At 43.9% G+C, this 21,713-nt stretch overlaps 1 protein-coding gene across 15 annotated transcripts in view; it reads right to left on the reverse strand.

The window, feature by feature from the left end:
- The window catches only part of LOC120816479 (sickle tail protein homolog), a 35,570-nt gene extending 14,695 nt beyond the window's left edge, over positions 1-20,875 (reverse strand). For 10 of the 15 annotated variants that reach the window (XR_013467085.1, XR_013467084.1, XR_013467086.1 and 7 more), the window contains exons 1-6: positions 20,624-20,875; positions 16,155-16,353; positions 15,503-15,701; positions 10,943-11,036; positions 1,269-1,518; positions 506-761 (exon numbers count right to left, since the gene is read on the reverse strand). Coding sequence is in view for 9 of the 15 variants with exons in the window: in XM_040172102.2 (XP_040028036.2) it covers positions 506-761; positions 1,269-1,518; positions 10,943-11,036; positions 15,503-15,701; positions 16,155-16,266 (911 nt within the window). In the remaining 6 variants the exon portion in view is untranslated. Of the gene's footprint in view, positions 1-505; positions 762-1,268; positions 1,519-10,942; positions 11,037-15,502; positions 15,702-16,154; positions 16,354-20,623 lie in introns of those variants that run through there. The other 5 variants (XM_078098894.1, XM_040172100.2, XM_040172101.2 and 2 more) reach the window with 4 other exon arrangements.
- Positions 20,876-21,713: the final 838 nt, after the last annotated feature.

Genomic DNA, 21,713 nt, shown 5'->3' on the forward strand with positions numbered 1-21,713 from the left:
GTGTTTGTGTGTGCAGAAATCAGATAACAGTTTTGATTATCATTGACAGACTTTGTTTACTGATCGGTAAACAGATACACCAGCTGCTCTAATACGGTTCTCGGCCAAAGTAGCTGCTCAATTTGGTCTAGTATTAAACTATTTTTCAACGTAACAGATGTTGCTATATTAACCAACATTGGAAACACTGTGTTAACAGTATATTTGATAAATGACATGCTACAGATAGCACGATATTGGTTTCATCCATATTTCATCCGGCTCTGAAAAAGGAAAGGTCATTTTAGGCAAACCCTTGTGGATCTGGAAGAGAAAGGAAGTTACTGTATGCCGTGGTTGCTTCGCAGTAGGCTGAAGTCGGTTTATGACCTCTCTCAACCTCTCACTTCCTCATCTCTGCCAAATACTAAATGAGAACCACTTCAGCCGGACAAGGTTAGGATTTTATGATTTCCAAGACAAACACTGTGATGTGTCTGCATTGGGTGAAAATAAGTGTGTGTACCTGTGGAGGAAGGGGGTCTGCTGCTCCAGGAGTTCTCCATAGCCCATCAGGGGTTTAATGGAGGCCCGGTATTGCTGCAGCCCCCCTGGGATCCCTGTGGCCCCAGCGTTCACCATGTCTGCAGTGAAAGACGGAGGAGAGCTATACCGAGAGGAAGCCATGCTCCGGCAACCTCCTCCTCTGTCCTTTAGCGAGGAGCTGTAGGAGCCTGGGTAATGTGGTCCTCCTTCACCACACATCACCAGAGCCATGTAATCTGATACACACACACACACACACATACAAAACATATAATGTCAGACATTCCACATAAGAACAGCAGTCAGAATCCAGATCTGTATCATCCGTGAAGGAAACAAAGTCTGGTAAGTGATGGACTACGCTGTGAAAAGATGTTGTTGATTTATTAACTGGGGTGGTTACATCGGGTGGTGGTTCTCTTATTGTGGTTCTATGTAGTTACTGTATATCTCAGTGTTTCCCCTACCATCAAACAAGGGGGGCGCCCACCCTAACCAGTCGTTCGCCTACTACTCTCAAGATGATTACTACTACCACCCCTCCCCTCCCAAACCTAGGCGAAAGAATCTTCTCCCTGCAGTGGTCCTGCTAAACACCTGGCTTACTAATTTCTGTTGTATGAATTAAACGTATTGTACATCTTTTAAGTTGTTCATTCTGTACACATGACATCCATTGTAATCTGTCCGTCCCAAGAGAGGGATTCAAGGAGTCCAACAGGTTATCCCAGCAGGTTCCTCACCAGGCTTCACGTCTCTCCTCTCCAGTATAGTACTACTGCTGGTGCAGAAGGAGCTGGAACGGCCCACCCGCCACAGGCGTTCCCGTGGTAATGTGGCGCTGCCTAAATCCACCATCCCTGAACTCCCACCAACGTACGCCACCCTGCTGGGAGACGAGGGCACGGAGCGGGCCGTGGGTGGGGACATGATGCCCTGCAGGTTCAGGGTGTGGACCGGACTGTGACTGCTGGACAGCACCTCTTTGGAGATCTGCGAGAAACAACCAGAGAGTCAGTATTATTGTTCAAACATGACACAAAATTGAGTTATTGAAAAGTTTGGTTTCTGCTCGCAAGCTACTTTTCATTCAACTTTTCATACCAACTAATGGCGATTTACCTCCCTCCCGCTCGGGCAGTTCGCCCAGATAATAATAATTACGAGCAGTAGCGGTAACCAAACAGAACAACAGCGCTGCATACTGGGAGCAAAAAACGAATAGATATAAAAAACAAAAACACAACGAGCTTCTCGTCAGTCACATGCGTGGTGATCTGATGTGATTTTTTCTTCTTCAATGGCAGGTGATCTACCGGCACTGCGTTGGTGAACGACCTGGTCCCCCTGGTTTAGCGCATATGCTCACTCACAGAGGGCGACCCGACCAGTGGACGTTTTAGGAACAGCAGCTACTTTTTTTTTTTTTTTGAACTTTTTATTTATATTTTTTCACATGACAAAAACAAAAACATGGAACATTATCTGAGACTAGGGCTTGGGAAAAAAAAAAAAAAAAAAAAAAACATAATTATTATAAAGATATATACTGTGTACATACATGTATATCTTGCTGCATCTAATATGAATCCCTATATCTCAACAGACACAATACCACAATGTACAGCCATATCATTTATAAATTTAAATATTCTTTAACCATGTGCCATCTCCGGATAAAGAGGTCAGTTTTCAGTTGTAATGATGCAGTCATTTTTTCCATCAAATAAATCTGCTTCAGTCTCTGTTTCCATTCAGTAACGGTTGGTGATTTCACAGACCTCCAATTAACAGTAACGTTTTTTTGCGCAATTAACCGTAGTACACGTAAAATGTATCTTTGGTCAGCATTGAAAACATCAGCAGCTACTTTTATAGAAATGCAATTTATGTCTTTCTGTAATTCTCACAATAGCAAAGTCATCCGGCGGCCCATACCAGACCCCCCCCGGCGGGCTGGTTTTGGCCTTGAGTTTGACACCTGTGGCATACGGTAAAGATCATGTTTAGGGTTCAAGTTCATTCAGGTTAGGCCATTAGTATTATTATGTAAACATTAATAATCTTATGGTTAGTGTAACGGCAAAAATATATGTTACCAGGGCTTGACATTGGCAAAGCACTCACTCGTACTAGCCACTTTGGCGTGTGCAATTCTACTTTTGGGATGGTTTTGCGTTTCAGCTAGTATGTCCCTCCTGTGTTGCCGTAGAGGCAAAAGGGTGGTTGAGGGGTGAAGGCGTGTGTCATGCCCGCATCATCCACGAAACCAGAATGCTCGGTTACATCGGTGGCAGCGGGGGTTGATGTAAACCAACAACGGAGCGCAACGAGTGTGCACTTCCTTAGTTTAGCTTAGCTGTCTCAGTTTAGCTAGCAGGCTGAATCCGCCTCAGAGAGTGAAGCGCTGCCTGTTGAAGACGTGCGTGGAGATCAAGACCCGTTTAACAGCTCAGGGCTGTTCGGCAGACGGTCGGCCAGCAGAGATACTTGTGGACCTGCCTGGTATCAGTGGTAATTAGTGTGTACGAAGCTAAAAGAACAGGTCATGTGTTGTAGAATGTGAGCTTTGATGAAAAAGTTGATAAATGTAGGCGATCTGTATGTTAGCTAACTATCAGATGTTCAATTAAGATTAGCCTAAATTCTATTTCCCTCCATCACCGTCTGGTACGCCGCAGCCACAGCCAAGGACAAGGGCAGGCTGCAGCGTGTCATCCGCTCTGCAGAGAGGGTGATCGGCTGCAATCTGCCGTCCCTGTAGGACTTGTTCGCTTCCAGGTCTCTGAAGCGTGCTAAAAAGATCGTAGCCGACCCCTCCCACCCCGGACAAAAACTGTTTGTGCCCCTTCCATCTGGCAGGAGGCTGAGGTCCATCAGGACTAAGACCTCCCGCCACACGAACAGTTTCTTCCCGTTGGCAGTCGGGCTGATCAACAGAGCCGGTCCCCCACTGCCTGACTATAACATTCCACCGGTCACTCCCCTTCATACTGCACATTTTATACACTTTAACTGTAATTTTTCACTTTGTCGTCACTCGTCACTTTGTTACTTGTTCGCTAGTGCACTTTATGCTTAATATTTTTTAACTTTTTTTAGATTTTAGATTTTTAACTAACTTTATTCTCTTGTACTAACCCATAGCCTTATTCTACTAACCCATTGCATTAGCATTTCATTTTACCTTATTTTATTACTTGTGCACTGCTGTCTTGTTGTCTATTGTTACACTGTCTACTGTCACGCACCAACCGACAAATTCCTTGTATGTTTGACATATTTTGGCAATAAATGTTTCCTGATCCTGAAAACTTCAGTCCGTCCCAGAAAAATAAAAACAACTCTAGGCTTGTAACGCCATATTGCTACACCTGGCTACTCGCAATTATTTGAATCATTTCTGTTATATGGATGGATGTATTATACATCTTTTACACCTGAGGGTTTCGGGACAGAGGATATCGCATGTCTACAGACTGTAAAGCCCTCTGAGGCAAATTTGTAATTTGTGATTTTGGTCTATACAAAATAAAATGAATTGAAATTTAATTGTTTTTCCCTCGCATCAACCACGACTCTGTACTTGTTGTAGAAGTTCTACTCAGGTCTGGATGCCTGCCGCTTTCAGCAGTACATGATGCTAGCAGTTAGCCAGTTTGATAGCTCCTTGGCTCTGATCGGGCACCGGACTCCACATCATACTTCATGCCGAGGAAACTGTCCCATGACGAGACATCTTATGCTTAAGCACAACCAAACGGCTCTTTTAAGAGCTACAAACATCAGCAACAAACGTTAGCATTGATCAAACGTCCTTTATATTACTTAATTTACCAGTGTGTCGTTTAACAATACAATTACCCTACATTTTATTCTACGATATTCAGTAATGGGATGTTGTAAAAATGCACATATAGTTGGTTTGTTAAAAGTACGAGATCTTTCCCGGACCAGTCGCAATAAAGGTACGAGGATGTATCGTACAACTCGGGATACCGGTGTCTGCAGGTCGTTGGTGACTATGGGGAGCATCTCGGCGCTGATAGGCTATCGCACCGCAGCATCACAGTGTTTCGTTGTCAAAGATGGAATATTTAAACTTTTGTGTTTGCCGCTTTTGGGCGTTTGACGCGAGAAACGCGCTGCTCAATCGCAGATTTGCGTCATCGCGTTTGTGCATAGACTTTGTATGTAATCCTGTGGCGCAACCCGCAGGCGACGCGTTCGGTGTGAACGTACAAGAATTGTCCTTTTCTGAGGTCTAGCATGACCACAAACTATCCTGTTTACAGGCTTAAAATAACCACAACCTATCCTTGTCTGCGGTCTCCCTCGGCCCTGTGGCTGGATGGAGTCCAAGCCCCAACAAACTTTTCACTTTTAATACTTATGCTTGTTTTAAGAAATGATTGTTAAAAGTCTCTCCTGATTGAAATGCTATCATTCATCCATTCGAACACTGATGACAGGACAGCGTACAAGGTTCCACCTGCCCAGAAGAACAGAACATCCATTTTTATTCATACATGCAACTTGGTGATGAAGGAGTTCTATTGCTCTTCTTACTAAGAAAAATACACCTCAACAATGAAAATTGATAATGGTCAAGTTTACCACACAAGACATTATTTGTAGTTGAGTTTCTGTCGGCCCTGTACCCTGTTGACTTTGTGCAGCTACAAAAGGGCGTTGATCTCTAAACCAACACAGAGCCGACATGTCATAACACACATACCGCCACATGAAATGCAGCGTAACGTCCAGACCAGTTACACAAGGAGAACAGGCTGTCAATCACATTTCTCTTTCAGCCCATTACTGGGTTGACACCATTTCTTATCAACAACAAAATCTACTTCTAACAGATTTAGCACTGCACAACACAACACTTCAATGGGGGAAAAAAAAAGAGAACGGCAGAAGGGGATCCCTCTATCATGATGGACAGAATGCAATAGATGTGATGTGTACATGAAGGAACTACGTAAGATATGTACAATGCGTTTAAGGCATCTCACTGAAATTATTCGGTAATGTAGAAGGGGATTTCTTTGAACATATTCAATTTTGTATGTTCAGTAACGAAAAGGGTTTGAAGTTAAAGGTCAGCTACAGTCGGACACAAGTCCATATATGGAAAACAATTGTCCTTACTGGCCAACCAGACAAAAGAAATAACATTATTTTTTTTAATCCGAGAGTAATTCCACCACTAAATACACCATTTAGGAATATTGTGGACAGCTTTACATACCTTGGTATACAACAAAATCTATCATGCTGACCAACTATAATCCGGTGAGTGTAGTTGAATCCATAGATGAAAATCCTTTGTCTGTATTAATATTAAGATGAATATTCTTCCTAAATTCCTCTACCTTTTTTAAACCATCCCACCCTACTAAAATGAACAGCTTTTTTGTAATTATATTTGGAACAATAGGCGCTGCACTGGATAAGGATGGAAGAAACTACAACTTATAACATATATATATCCCCTTATTTCTCATCAAACTTAGCCATTCTGAAAAAACATACTGCAAACCCATTTGTTAAAAATACGCTTACAGCAGCGGTTCCAAAACTCAAGAATGCCGCGGCCCACTTTGAAATCTGAAAATCTTTTACTACTACGTAAAAGATTTTTCTACGCGCTCGCTGTTTTTCTTTCTGACAGTAAGGGGGCGGAGCCAGTCACCATGGTATCTACATCTGATTGGTTACAAACCCCGTCTTTGGATTGGCTGGAGCGATGCATTCACTCACACTGAAGAAAGGGGATAGAAAGTCGAAACTATGAGATAAAACGTTGTCAAAACACAAACGACACCTTTATGTAACCGTAGTGGACCGTAGATGATAACCAGCTACAACCATCATTTACCATCATTACCGGCACATTAAGATCAATGCGTCAAGCTCGCAGACCGGCTGGTGATTTGCCGCCGTAGCAGTCAAATGTTTGGCGTCGGGGCGGGTGGAGACGGTACTTTCAGGGTCCGATCGCTGCGAGGTGCGTCCGCTCCCGCCGCCCCCCTCGCCATCCACGCCTTAAATATTCGGCTCCTTTTAGAATAACTTATTTTCCCCGTTAAGATGGTTCAGCTACTGTAAAGAAAAGGGCACCGTCTCTCGCGCTTTAATCTCATGAAGTGCTCGGCAAGAACGACAGCTATGTTTCTCTGACGCGCCCTGAAACAAGCTCCATATCTCACGTGCTTGAGCGCCGCTCAGCATCTCGCCGTCGTAGACGAGCTTTGGCGTGTTTGGCAGAGCGCCTTGAGCGCCGTGTACAACCAATATGGATCAACCGATTAACCAATCTGTTAGTTTAAATTGTTTGTGCTTCATCAATTAATGTTTCACATACCTAACGTGCCGCATCATACATATTTTTATATTAATTTCAAACTTTTTAAAATTGAAAATTAAAAACGTATTTATTTATTGTAAATGACCTCTCGCGGCCCACCTGCAGTACCTTCGCGGCCCACCATTGGTCTGCTAACTGCATCCTTTACGGAGTCTCACATTTCTGTTTTCATAGCACAACACCGCCATTATTAAAACAAACAATATTTTACGGGAGAATGAATCAGATTGAAGAGCTTTGTTTGGAAAAAATGCATAAATATGACCACTTCTACAACCAGTCATTGGCAGCCTAGAAGGACGCGCGGATGGCCTCTATTTCATAGAGGGAGATCGCCGCAAACGTCGGTTTGGTCGAGGGGAACAAAGTTGTGGAGGAATATAGAAGACGGGACTCTCTAGGTCATCTTTGACCAAAAAAACATTACTCCACCTATTGTTCTGGAGGTGAATTGCTCTGCAACACACACAATTTTAGAACCATGAATTGAAACGAGTGCGTCGACACGACTGTGCGTAAAGATGCAGAAGCTTGCGCCGGCCTTAACGACCCTGGCTTTAAATTATGGGCAGAACGAGGTATTAGATTTCAGACAAACGTTTAGCCACAAAGCATTTTTTTAAGCATCTTCAGATAAGCTTCATACCAAAAGACACAGAACTCGAACTCATGTAATAGTCTGGTCAATTAGGGACTCCAGATCCCCATCAGAATCTAAGTAACTCTGCCCCCTTTAAATTCTTTAGAAAAGATAGCTCTAAGCCATTGTGGAGCAACCAGTCTGATCTCAAAGTTGTATTAGACTAATATAGCTGCAGCAAAAGAATCCTCAGATGACAAAAGGCTAGCATGGTGTTCAGACCTAAATGAAGAAATTACTGTAGAGAGTGGCGTGGTAAGAGTGGCGGGACATACAGTCTACAGTCTCAAGTACAAACAAACTCAAGATTTAAACTTCTCCAGTATAAATGGATGATGAGAACATTACTCCAGAGATACTACACTGCATGTACCCCAATACACCGGATGCTTGTGTTAAATGTGGTATACACAAAGGTAGCTTGGCTCACTGCCTCTGGGAATGCACCCATATTCAGATATGCTTGTTAAATCGCTTCCACATCAGGTAGTTCTATAGTTACACTTACATCACAGAGTATCAGGATCGTCGGGATCCGAACCTAGCAGGCAGATTGCCTACCACGGTGTTATGCTAGTGGTGGTGACTCAGGTGCAGAGACAGAGACGGACAAGTCGTTTGTAGAGTCAAAAAAGGTTTCTTTACTTGCAAAGAGCAGAGGATTCCATATGCTTGACAAAACTCAAAAATATTCCTAGACAACTAAAAACAAGGTCTGGGCATTTAATAAGGAAACTAAGGGTGTTCAAAAAAAGAGGCAACAGAAGATCTTAAAAACCAAAAAGTATCAACAGAGGAAGGGCATCAAGAATCTCACGCGGCTCAGCTGCAGGTGGCAAGTTCCAAGACACGACAAACTCAAAGAAACTCAAGGCTAGAAAACAAGGCACAGGCGAACGCAATGAAAACAATCAAGACCACACACACACACACACACACACACACACACACACACACACACACACACACACACACACACACACACACACACACACACGCGCGCGACAGGCATAAACAGGATCACTGAGGACCCCACATGGTCCTTCAGGGTAATGCAGTCCAAAAACCCTGACACAGAGTCCCTCGTGGATATCATTGTGTGTGTATTATCACAACAAGGCTGTAGACAGTTATAGGTTTATAATATTACATACGTTATCAATATCAACAACACATGTACAAGAAATATAAAATATCTCCACAGTAGCAGTAAGCCAAATAATGATTTAAAAGGACTGTATTAATAACAACTGTAGAGGATTCAGTAGACCAACAATGATAACAATAGTAGTAATAGTTTCAGCCAAGCTCACAGAAGCTCATCCATCACATGACCTCCGATCAACTGTTCTATAAATTATGAAAAGAAGAGAACTTTATATACAGTAGTCATTTCCAGTTGGTTAGACCCCTCATTTAGTTAGTGGTCAGTCCTGTGTTAGAAGACCATGTCTGATTCAGGCTCTTGCCATCTCCCGCCTGGACTACTGCAGCTCTCTCCTGGCAGCCCTGTTACCGCCATTCGACCTCTGCAGCATTCAGAATGCAGCAGCTCGACTGGTCTTTAACCTTCCGAAATTCTCCCACACTACTCCACTCCTCCGGTCTCTTCACTGGCTACCGGCGGCTGCCCGCATCCAGTTCAAAACATTGGTGCTCACGTACCATGTTGTGAATGGATCGGGTCCAGTCTACATCCAGGACATGGTCAAACCTTACATCCCAACCCGCACTCTCCGCTCTGCATCTGTCAAACTGTTTGTCCCTCCCTCACTGAGAGCAAATCACTCGAATAGATCACGACTCTTTGCTGTCCTTGTTCCGAAATGGTCGAATGAGCTCTCTGAAGACACCAAGACCGCTGAGAGTCTTTACATCTTCCGCCGCAAATTAAAGGCACACCTCCTCAGACTATACCTTCACTAAAAAACAACAAACTGTAGCACTTGTAGAGCCATTGTACAAGTTGTAAATCGGCTTATTTGATGAAACTGCACTTTCTTGTTCTTCTGAGTTTGTATCCTTATGGTTGAAATGCACTTGTAAGTCGCTTTGGATAAAAGCGTCAGCTACATGACATGACATGTAATGTAATGTGTTTGCCACAGAAGTTGTTTGTGATCAGCTACTGTTATTTTCCTTGACTGCATGGAGTTGATCTTGATTGATTTAAAGTCTTTTTGAATTGGTCTGTCAATACTGTCAATAGTATACAGCGAGGTCTGTAGTCTACTGGGTATATCAGGTGTAGGAGCCAGGTATTGTTGGTGCCACCTGGTACGCCCCTTTTCTTTTCTTTACTTTAATTGAGTCACATGGTGTTTCAATGGGGATAAAGGTGTGTCCACAGTTTGGGGAAATGGAAGGAGAGGGGGTGACACATTTTGTTGACCGTTAAATGATGTATAATGTACAAAAATTAAAACAAGAAAAATGCAGTAACTGGATCCTGGATTAATTGAAGGAAGCGCGTCCACAATTTATCTCCCCTACTCAGCCTCTCTGGGACACTGAACAATCACATCACCTACATTTGTCAACAGCGTCGAATCTTCCCACGACTTCCTCACGTCAGCGGCCGGCCGGCCGGCACAACTCACCGGACGAGCGTTGGTACGTGACCGGAGTTCTTACTGTGTGCGGCTCGTGTGGAGCGCCGTTTGCATCGATTAGTTCCACAGGTCGAGGACATAAGGTCGTTTTGGCGTGTTTGGTTTGCTGCTTGGGTAAACGTACGCTGTGTTTGGAGCCTTGAAGACTGTTGTGTGGTATGCACTCAGCATTCTTCTATATGCAGCAGGAATTCTGTGTTCAGCTCCCGTTCACTTTGTTCATCGCTGCTCGCAGCTTTAATTTGAAGTTATGAATTTAAACTCTGCCCTAAAACAAACTTAACGTTACCGGTGAATAAAAATCAGTCTGACAACAGGTTCAATAGTATGAACACTCATGCCTAGCTATAGCTCACGTATAACCGGTACGGAGACATGAATACCAGGAGAGCATTTCACAGAAGACTTTCCAAGAACGGGCTGAGATGAGGTTGGCCACCCGGTGTTGGATGGGTCTGACGGTCCCGTTAAAATGCATTCTTGGATATTTGGCTCGCACAAGAACGGATAGGTCTGCTCCGATGCATTTTCGGTAAAATACACGGGGCGAGTCACATCCGGGTATTATGACAGTTCTCGGCGGGATGTGGACTTTAGAATTGGAACAGTATTCAGGCTGCGACTGACGTTTCACAAGTCCAAACACAAGTCCAAACAAAAACGCATATTGAGAAAGGGCCTCTGTCTCTCCCCCGTCCCTCCCTCGATGCCTCTCCCCTCCATACATTGTCACCCATTCAACACTGCAGGATACAAATACAATATGATGGCTGCAGACTGAAGACTCACCCTGCCCTCTGTGTTGGCTGGCCTGGCATGGCGGTTGAACACATATGCTGGGTCTCTATGATAAACCTTCAGACAGGAGTGGGATGTGATGTTTCTAGAAACAAACAGAACGCACAGTGATGTTTAAAGTGTGTGTGATGTCTCACACAGAGATGAAATGGTTGGGACACTATACTCTATGTAGAATCAACAATCACATGTGTGCAAGATTTCGATTCAGCCTGCCAATCGGTGATGCTGGGAGGTATAAGACTCTTTAAACCAACTGTTATCCTGATAGGTGGACTGCATTAATGTACAACCAATTTACTAAGTATATTGTGAAGAGAGAGACCAAAGGACGAAATGGACACATTAGGAAAGGGAGAGAGTCAAAAAGAGTCCAAACTGTTCCCAATGTTGAAGCCATGAGTGGCCGCCATTGGCATGTGTGATGTAAAAGACCGCATTACATCAGGGGAAATGTATGTATACGGTGTTGTATGCAAGCGAAAGAAGTAAAGACACAATGAATCCAACTCTGACTCTGCATGGTCTTATTCTGGAGTAATACAAAAATTACCAAGATAGAACCACTGGCGATGAGGACAACGAATACATGAGTGTTTGTTGTACTAGGAGGACGTGTCAAGTCACATTGCTGTGATGTGCAAGTTTTTGTACACTGTACAAATTTGTTTGCCGCCACCCCCCCGTAGCATTGCTAAGCGAAGCAATAAGAGACAGACTGGTGTGTGGTCTCAGGAGCGAAACCATACAAAAAAGATTGCTTACGGAAAAGGCATTGATACTGGACAGGCCAGTGCAAAAAAGCGTGTCCATGGAGGCACATCAGCTAATTTCGGTTGGGTTAACGGCAACTGCGTAAGATTGCAAATGAAACTACTACAGATGTGATGAGATGGCACATGTAGCATCTGAATGCTGGAGCAAAGACCTAGTTTGTAGGAAATGCGGGAAAAAGGGTCACATTGAACGTGCATGCAAGAGTAAAAGGATAACAAACAACAAAAGAGAGCCTCAGCCACCAAAATGTGCTTGTGAAAAGAAAGTCGTGTATAATGTGGAATACCAGAATGGCTCATCTGGAGATAGTAGCAGCTCAGATGATCGGAGAGTTCACATACTGTCCATTAAGGGAGGGTCACAGGGGTATTCGGTTACTCCATTAGAATGGCAACACACTCACATGGAGATTGACAGTTGGGCAGCAGTGTCAATTGTGTCAGGCCGCATCCACAAAAAGGCATTAAAACATCTAACATTGAAAAAGTCTAACATCCTCTTAGACCTACACTGGTGAAACAGTGCCAGTCAGCGGCATAGTTGAGGTAGCGGTCAAACTGAACAAGCAAACACCTACAGTACATTGCCGCTATACATTGTGCAAGGCAATTATTCATCTCTCTGTGGTCGTGCATGGCTGGAAAAGATGCGTTTGGACTGGTTAACCATCATCATGATCTCCAAGGCGGAACCAGGTCTAACCACAGTCCTCGAAAAAGTACACAGATGTTTAAAGACGAACTGGGAAGGATGAAGAACATCATGACTAAACTAGATCTGAAGTCTGATAGCAAAGCAAGGTTCATGGAAGCCTGAGTGGTGCTGAGTGAGTTACAATCGTCAGTAGAGAGTGGCATGCATGAGCCTGTCAGTGTGAGTGAATGGGCAACACCCATAGCTCCTGTAATGAAAAAGACAGGCTTTGTGGGGATTTCAAGGTGATCCTTAATACGGTGTTGGAAGTGGAACAATATCCACTCCCTCTCATCGGTGATCAGAAAACGATTGAGAAGCTGGCAGAAATGTTCAGTTGTTTTGGTTTTCTAGAACACCCACCCCTTGGAGAACGTTACATGCGTAGCTCCAGGCATGGCTCTCGCCGGCTCTGTGGTCGGCATCGCCCCTACCCCGCCTCGATCCTCTGGCCGCAGCCAATGCTGGTTCCCTTCCCGACATACAAGGGAGCCCTCAAACACCAGGGCAGAGTGTTGGAGATGGTAAAAATGGTAAAATGGCCTGTACTTGTATAGCGCTTTTCTAGTCTTCTGACCACTCAAAGCGCTTTAACAATACATTACATCATTCACCCATTCACACCCATTCATACACTGATGACAGGAGAACCATACACAGTGACACCTGCCATCAGTAACTACCATTCACACACTGTAGTCGCAGCTACAGGATCAATGTTGGGTTAAGTGTCTTGCCCAAGGACACAACGACATGCGGGTTAGCCGGGCCTGGGATCGAACCGACAACCCTCTGATTGGAGGACGACCGTGCTCCCCACTCACCCACAGTCGCTCAGATGCCTAGGAATTTCTGCTGGTGGTGTCCACTGACAAAGGTGGGACAGGTTATTAGGGTTGCCAGCCTTCCAACACCCTTCCCCGGTGGACCGGGAGCAACATACCGCATTCAGGGAAGAATACAGAAAGGTATACATATGTTAATGATGGATACTGGCTGTACATGGTCCACCACAGACTAGTTTGGCCCGGGGTAACGGTGGAGGTATTGTGGGGAGTGTGTGTGCATGGGAATGTATACCAGTATTCCATAATGGCAGTAGATATAAGGGAAAAGGGTTAGGGTTCCGGTAAGCTCCCACCCCCTAATCTTGGGGACGGATAGGCCAGGGTTTAATAAGTTAATGAGATAGAGTGTGGAGGTCCATTCACAAATGTATGTGTGCTGTGCTCAGCAGCACCGCAAAGTTGTCCAACACTGCAGACATAGACTGGGAACTGGCGGAGCTACCTCATGGAGACTACACCGGGTCTCGTATTACACTCCATGGAGGACTTTCCACACTGTGTCTCATACTATATCACACACTTTCTCATACTGTACATGTTTGTACAGCGTTGCGATGGCAGTGAACATCGGTAAAGCAGCTGCATTTCGTGCTCTTCGTAAAGTTCTGCTGGTTTATTTGGAGCCAAATAAACTTCTGGATGTTCCATGTTTCACTGGTTCAATTGATCAAATGTTGGATTATGAACAATAGATATACCGATCTGCATTACACATATTCACACACATACATAATAAAACTCCTAGTTCTATATGGTCAGCTACACATACATGTGATACATAAGCTGTAACAGTCGGTATATCCTCATAACTTAATAATAATAATTCATATCAATTAGACTCTTTGGGCTTTGTTTGTTCTACTTATTTTAAAATAGTTGAGATCATTATTGTCATTGGATGATGATGAATTCAATGAAGCTTTCTGCCAGCAGACACATTTAAAGAAATAGATTCTGATTGATTTTCCCAACACTTTGTAACTTGTGTGCAATGCTTCTCAGGTTTGTAACCCTCACAGGGGGGCGGTGTAAGTTTTTGCCATGATTATATGATTTTATTTTATATAGCACAATATCGCAAATTTGCCTCCGTCCATAAACCCTCACAAATCGGCACAGGAAAAACTCCCCAAACAATGAAAAAGCTTTTGATGGGGAGAATAAAGGGAAGAAACCTTTAGAGAGACACAGAAGGATCCTCCCCTCGTGACAGACAGACTGCGATGGATGTATAAAATGAACAATGGAAAAGATGTACAATGCATTAAATTTGTCCGACAGAAATTAAAGGATTGAAAGGAATCATTAAATTTACAGGAAGACCTTCTTGAGCCGTAACGTCACATGGTGAACACCACATACCGCAGAAGAGCATCGACTGTCTCTCACACGTCTCACACACTTTCTCTCATACTGTACATATCTGTATGCATTTATAATTGATGTCAACCATGCAGGGGGTGCGCATATTGCATATACTGTTCTTCATTTTATCATGAAATAATGACCCTTGAGAATGTTACCCTGAGTGTGCAGGCATATTGTGTACTACCATTCAGCTTTAATCTCTGTGACCTGACCATTACTACTAGCCTTGGCCTAGGACGACAGAAGAGAGGGGGCTTTTGACTTTAGAACATGAAATATTTGAGGACATATTGGGTATACACACTGAAAGTTACCTGGTAGCTGTTTGAACAAAAGATGAAGCTGAGAGTGGAGTCTGGTTTTATGAAAGATTACAGAGCCAAATACCACACCAAGAGCTCTGACACCACGGGGGAATTAGGGCTTAGGTTACCTTGTGGTTCATATCTTGGGTTGTCCTCCCCCATATGCTTTGGTTGGTTTGGTCAGTCACTATATACATTTTCGTTGATGTCTTTGTCAACCTTACTCCTTTTTAGTGGGGCCCTATAACTCTGTTAATTTGTTCTGGTAAATGTTTGGTATTGAATAATGTTTGGGCAAATAAACCCACTTTGCAGTTAACCTGTTGTGGCTTGACTACTTGGTCCACGGCAACGGCTGTTGAAAATTGTCTCTCTGTTTGAAGAGGTTAAGCCTGTGATATGTGTTCTAGACTCGCCTGACTGTATATTGTGAAGTCTGAGACATCTGACTGGACTGAACACACGTTCATTTATGTCCGCTTTCCTGTGTTTCACAGTAATTTCGGGGTATCCCATATTCAGTGAGTTTAACTGTCAGTTACTACATTAAAAAGCCTCACCTGATGTCCTCCAGGTCGTAGTAGACGTTGCGGTTGGTGTGTTTTATGTAGATGGCCATATTGGGAGACTGCAGCATCTTCACGGTAAGCTGATGAGGGAATGCGGTGACAAACAGAGCCTCCAGAGCATCCTGACTGCTGATCTCTACTGGCATCCTGATTTTTTTTGTCTCATCCCCATATTGCAGATATAATATGCCTGACAAACACACAAACACAACCTTAGTCTCTTACAGTGATCATTGATGTCAACCTTGCACTTAATAATTGAAAAAATGTTAGCGTTTATTTTAAGCAGATATTTGGTTGCATCACTATGTGCAATCCTCTAGAGCATGTTAAAATATGTGGCAGCTTCTCAAAACATAACATTGAAAGGGCAGCTTTTTTTCATTCAGTCATTCAACCAAATCACTTGCAAATAAAGGTGCTCAAGCCTAAAATAAAGCAGATCATGATCGTTGCTATACTGTACTGTACTGAATTTGTTACTGTTCTCTCATTCTCATTTATGTGCAAACGTTTTATAGTAAGATATCATCGTGGAACAGCTTGTTTGCAGTCAACTTTTGAAGTCAACTCACACTTGTAAGTTTCCCCAGTCAGACCATCCAGGCGTTAGCCTTGCACTTGTCTATGTGTGTCTACCTACCAGGTGGCCTCTCTCTGGTCTGGCAACTTGATCGACCCACTGGTAGACTTGATCTGGCTTTACAGCCCCTTGTAAATGGTACTGTTGGGGGCAGCACCTCTCCATCAGACATGATCTCTGAAGCCACAGCGTTCTGCCGCTCCCCGAAGCCCAGCACACCTGCACAGAGCGGGCTGTCAATGGACTGGAGAGTCCTTGCCTAAATAAAATAAAAAAGACGAAAAGAATCGACTGAATAACACAAATATTCTATAGGATGAGAGTCCCGCAGGGAGAATGTAAGCATGGACATTTAGAACACAGACAGTGAGCTTGATGGTGTTGTTTTAGGACACAAACATTTTAACAGTTGCTTCTTCCACTGCTTTCTGGCATTACAAGAAAGATTCATGGATTTCTTTTAATTGAGTAGCAACCACCACTCACTTATAACATCTATAGTGCTTGCCATCATTGTCTGTATGTCTCCAGCGTTGGCAGAATGTGGCAGGGAAGTATACTTGTTAGCTGGTGACGTACATAATATTAATAGATAGTGAACGCACCACGCAGAGTGTTTGACTTGGACACAATTCACTTCTTTGCTTCACCTCAGGGCAGTTCCCCACACCACAGAGGGACTATACACTATACTTTCAATCAGTCAAACCACTGACTATGTGCTGTACATAAACACAACTATTACTTTTTTTTAAGACGCAAAATCAACATTGCAGCTACTTCATAATCTGTGAAACAGGGTTCAGAGTTCTGTCCTGGGTCAGGGTTCCGTCCTGGGTCCCCTCCTCTTCTTGCTCTACACCAACTCTCTCGGCGCTGTCATTCGCTTGCATAGCTTTTCCTACCACAGCTATGCTGATGACACCCAACTAATTCTCTCCTTCCCTCACTTGGACAACCAGGTGGCGGCACGGATCTCTTCCTGTCTGACTGACATCTCTCAGTGGATGTCCGCTCACCATCTGAAAATCAACTCCGACAAGACTAAACTACTTCTCTCTTTCCCGGAAAAGATTCTCCGACCCAGGACTTGACGGTCAACTTTGGCAACTCCGTGCTAATGCCCACTTTGACTGCTAGGAACCTTGGCGTGACACTCAACAGACAACTCCCAACATCACCGCGGCAACACGATCCTGTAGATACACGCTCTACAAATACGTCCCCTTCTCACTCAGAAGGCTGCCCAAGTACTGATTCAGGCTCTTGTCATCTCCCGCCTGGACTACTGCAACTCTCTCCTAGCAGGTCTCTCCGCTACTGCCATTCGACTTCTGCAGCTCATCCAGAATGCAGCATCTCGACTCGTCTTTAACCTTATGAAATTCTCCCACACTACTCCACTCCTCCGCTCTCTTCACTGGCTACCGGTGGCTGCCCGCATCCAATTCAAAACATTGGTGCTCACGTACCATGCTGTGAAGGAATCGGGTCCAGCTTACATCCAGGACATGGTCAAACCCTTCATCCCAACCCGCACTCTCCGCTCTGCATCTGCTAAACTGCTCGTCCCTCCCTCACTGAGAGCAAAACACTCGACTAGATCACGACTCTTTGCTGTCCTTGCTCCGAAATGGTGGAACAAGCTCTCTGATCACACCAGGACCGCAGAGAGCCTTCATATCTTCCGCCGCAAACTAATGACACACCTCTTCAGACTCTACCTCTACTAAAAGTTGTAGCGCTTAAATTATACTTGTAACACCACTTATCTATAGCAAATTGTAAATTGGCTTATTTGAGGAAATTGCACTTTCTTGTTTCTTGCTCTTCTGAGTTTGTATCCCTATGGTTGAATGCACTTATTGTAAGTCACTTTGGATAAAAGCGTCAGCTAAATGTAATATAATGTAATGTACCAATCCCAAAGACCCCACAAATTAAACAGCTTCAGGCCGGTGACGTTAACATCCCACCCGATGAAGACACTAGAGTGGCTCTCTCACCTGGAAAAGGCTGGAAGCACTGTGAGAGTCATGTTTTGGGATTTCTCCAGTGCCCTCAACACCATCCAGCCTCTACTTCTGAACGACAAGCTGGAGCCGCCCGGAGCAGCAGCATATCGGCGGCCAACGGGAAGAGACTCAAAAACGTCATCAAGATCGCCAGCAGTGTGCTAGGGTGTCCACTGGACCCAATAGAGATGGTGAGTAACAGGAGGATGATGACTAAGCTATCATCCTGTCACAAACCGGCAGAACACAGATCCAGGGTTGTCAAGGGACTTGTAGTCTTTATTGGCAAGACTGAATCTCTCCAAGGCAGAGAAATAAATACGAACTATGAAAATTATCTATAACTCACTTCTTCCAATAAATAGTTTAGGAGGAAGTGAGGCTACAAAAAGTATCAAACAAAAGTCACTCAACTAGGAGGAAAAACAAAAAGACTTAACTTTATCAAGATAGCGGGTAAGCACTAAATCTATGCTACAAAATCTTACAAAATCACTCTCTTGGAGGAAAACAATGGAGCACTACCCAATGACATGGTTTTCAAGGCTTGGTATCTATGGCAAGGCTAGAGAGAACGCACCAACACACGGGCAGAAACTAACACACTGGCACAGGGCAAGACTATTAGTACACAGACAAAATAAAACAAACTCAACAACTTCACCGCAGTGTGACACATTAAATCACTGAAACCATATGTACAATAAAGATAACAATGTGCAATAACCACTGTGGTATGTGTGCATATACATATATTTAGTACTTAGTTACTGTGGCCTTTGCACTCGTTTTTTTTACATTTAATTTTTTTGTTCTGGTCATTTTTATGATTATCATTATAATGCTGCTCTTGTTTTTTATCATGTATCTTGTGTGTACTGTCCACTTTGCTGCCGTGATCCTATCAATTTCCCCATTGTGGGACTAATAAAGGAATATTTTTTAAGTACCTCTTAGCACCCCACCTCAGAGAATACACACTTATTTAAAAGCTGCAGAGAATGAGGGTGCATGACACAACTAACAACACAGACGGGTCATCACTCAAGAAGTCTGGCTCTGTCACATACAAAGTAACAAACTGACTGCATAAAGAAAAACAACTGTAGACTGCCTGAGGCCCTCACATCCAAAGATATGGAAGTCAGACACACCAGTTGTGCAACCTTACAAAAGCATGCTAAACGTCTGTGAAACACAGATTGTTCACAACGTGTGGTCCCCTGCCATTATATTAGGGGGGCACCAAAACTCCCACCCCTCAAGGAAGTCTGTTGTTTTTGTCTGTTAACAATTATCCACTGATCGCTACCCACCAACATTTTGATTTCCGCGTACGCATACCCGCCAAAGCTGTAGACGTATAAATACTGGAAAAACTGACGTATGTTTTAATAACCTCTAATTACAGACCTGAGAATAGTTGACAAGCCAGATTACTTCCCCACGCTGAATGTGAAGGACTGATTATGGTTTTTAGTGCCGTCACATACTACAACTACATATTAGGAAGACCATCCTGCACGTATGTTTCATTCCAGCGAACCTTAAAGCAAAACAAAACAGTCTTTTATGGAGTCAGCTTTAACGAAGAATTATATTGTTCTGAAATTAGCTCATGTGATCTCTTTGATGATCTTAAGATTTCAGAATAGGAGAATCAGCACAAAAGCTACTGCTTTTAAGCTTTGTCAGGATGTTTTCCTTAACATGTCTTAAAAAAAAGGTAGCATGCCAGTATACCATTTACTCTGCATTTGGAATTACTGGTGCACAAATAATGACCCATCCAAAGACAGACAGCCCATTGTATTCTTTCCAACCTGTAAGGACTGAATTTCTAGGTTTGGATGGGCTGCAATACTATGCAGATTGCCCAAACTCATATTTCACTTAACAAAACAAGTCTCTGCTGTGTATTTAGGATAAAAGAACATACCTGAGGCATGTTTTGGCATTAAGGCAGTCTTCACAATTCAGTGGCAGTAACTATTATGAATAATCCTAATGTATTCTGAAAGGTTCCTCTCAATCAGCTATTGGTAGGCACAATTTTTGTCATACTTGCAATCCAAAATTCTATAAAATATGCTTACAGTTCATCACTATGCAAAAAAGAGAGCTGTGGATCTTATAGTTTGCAAGTCAGCATTTAACTAAAATAACTCCTGATCGGTATTATTGGATTGAGGCCGAACGCAGGAGTTAATCGCGGCGTTTAAGTTTATCACTCCATCTGCATGGGTGACGTTGTTGGATAACTTGTAGTTCGGATATACAGCCGTGGCCTGCTCAACTCCTGTCAAGCTCAGTTGGGAGCTCCGATGTGGGCTGTGTGGTGTCCGTTCAGCTTGCCCACATTACCACGTGTTTGCACGGCAGCTTTTCAGGCCGGCTCGGTACACAGAGAGAGAGAGAGAGAGAGCTTTTATGGCGTGAGTGAGTTTAATGGTTAAAGACGCGGCTTTGGGTGTGAGGATCCGCTGCTCCCATTCAGTGTTTGAACGAGCTTACCTGAAGGCGGAGGTTGGCGAGGTGGACGTTGCTTCAAAGTCAAACCTGATTTAAAGTCCAAGGCTTCACGGCAAGTAAAATGTAGATTTCTTCCACTCGGTCAGACTTTTGGTTTTCTTTCTACGAGCTGTTTCTCCGTGTCAGTCAGGTGCAGTAAACCCCACCTCTCTTTGCCTGCCTCGCGCTATGACAACAGAAGTACATAATGCCGGCTTTACCTGTCCGACTAGCAGAACAGTCCCACGAGACGGCGTTGTGGCAGGACGGGGGTGTTATTGTAGTGAGTCAGGACTTCTCCGGTCCGCCCCCCTTCACTCCCTCCAGAGGACCAGCACTCAACACACGCACATGTGTATTAGAAGCAATGTTTCCCACACATACACTAGTTTGTGGCGGTAAACGCCGCCACACATTGCGTTTGGTGTATTTTTTTAACGCTATTTAAATCGCGCAGCGTATTCGTTCACCTGCATTTCCTTTCACTGCTCTCCCTCCGTCTCTGTCACTCACGCGTCTCACACACACACACACACACACACACACACACACACACACACTCTCCCCTCCGTGCACACCGCGTCTGCCCTGCGTGTTTTTAGCAAGCCCCGCGTTGCTCTGACAGAAGTTGCATTTAGTACGACGTTCGTATAGGCGTGAATCCCTGTTTTTTATTTACTCGAATAAAGTTCTGTCTTACAAATGAATATTGAACGAATTATTCCAGTTCGGCGAATTACCTCCCGTCAGCCCCCAACCGCCACACATTGACGTTGGATCTGTGGGAAACACTCTTCCAATGACTTATTTTTTTGCGTGTATATGGAATATCCTGTTTGATGAATGTAGCACATGTAGACGCAAGGACACGCAGACGCAAGAGCCCCTTGCGTGTCCCTTTTGTGTGCTGTGAGATGCATAGTGGTAAAATATATTATAACATTGTTTTGTGCTAAGGCCGTGTCTCAAGTGTCCTGTATTTGACCCTGAAGTGCGAGGAGCAGCATGATACAAAATGTTGCTTTGCAGCTGCGCACTGAGAAGGGAGGGCGGTCAACTCGATCTTGTAGAAGCTTTCAAACAGAGGACTTCT

Source organism: Gasterosteus aculeatus, chromosome 3 (assembly GCF_964276395.1).
Source record: "Gasterosteus aculeatus chromosome 3, fGasAcu3.hap1.1, whole genome shotgun sequence".
NCBI classification, from domain to species: Eukaryota; Metazoa; Chordata; class Actinopteri; order Perciformes; family Gasterosteidae; genus Gasterosteus; species Gasterosteus aculeatus.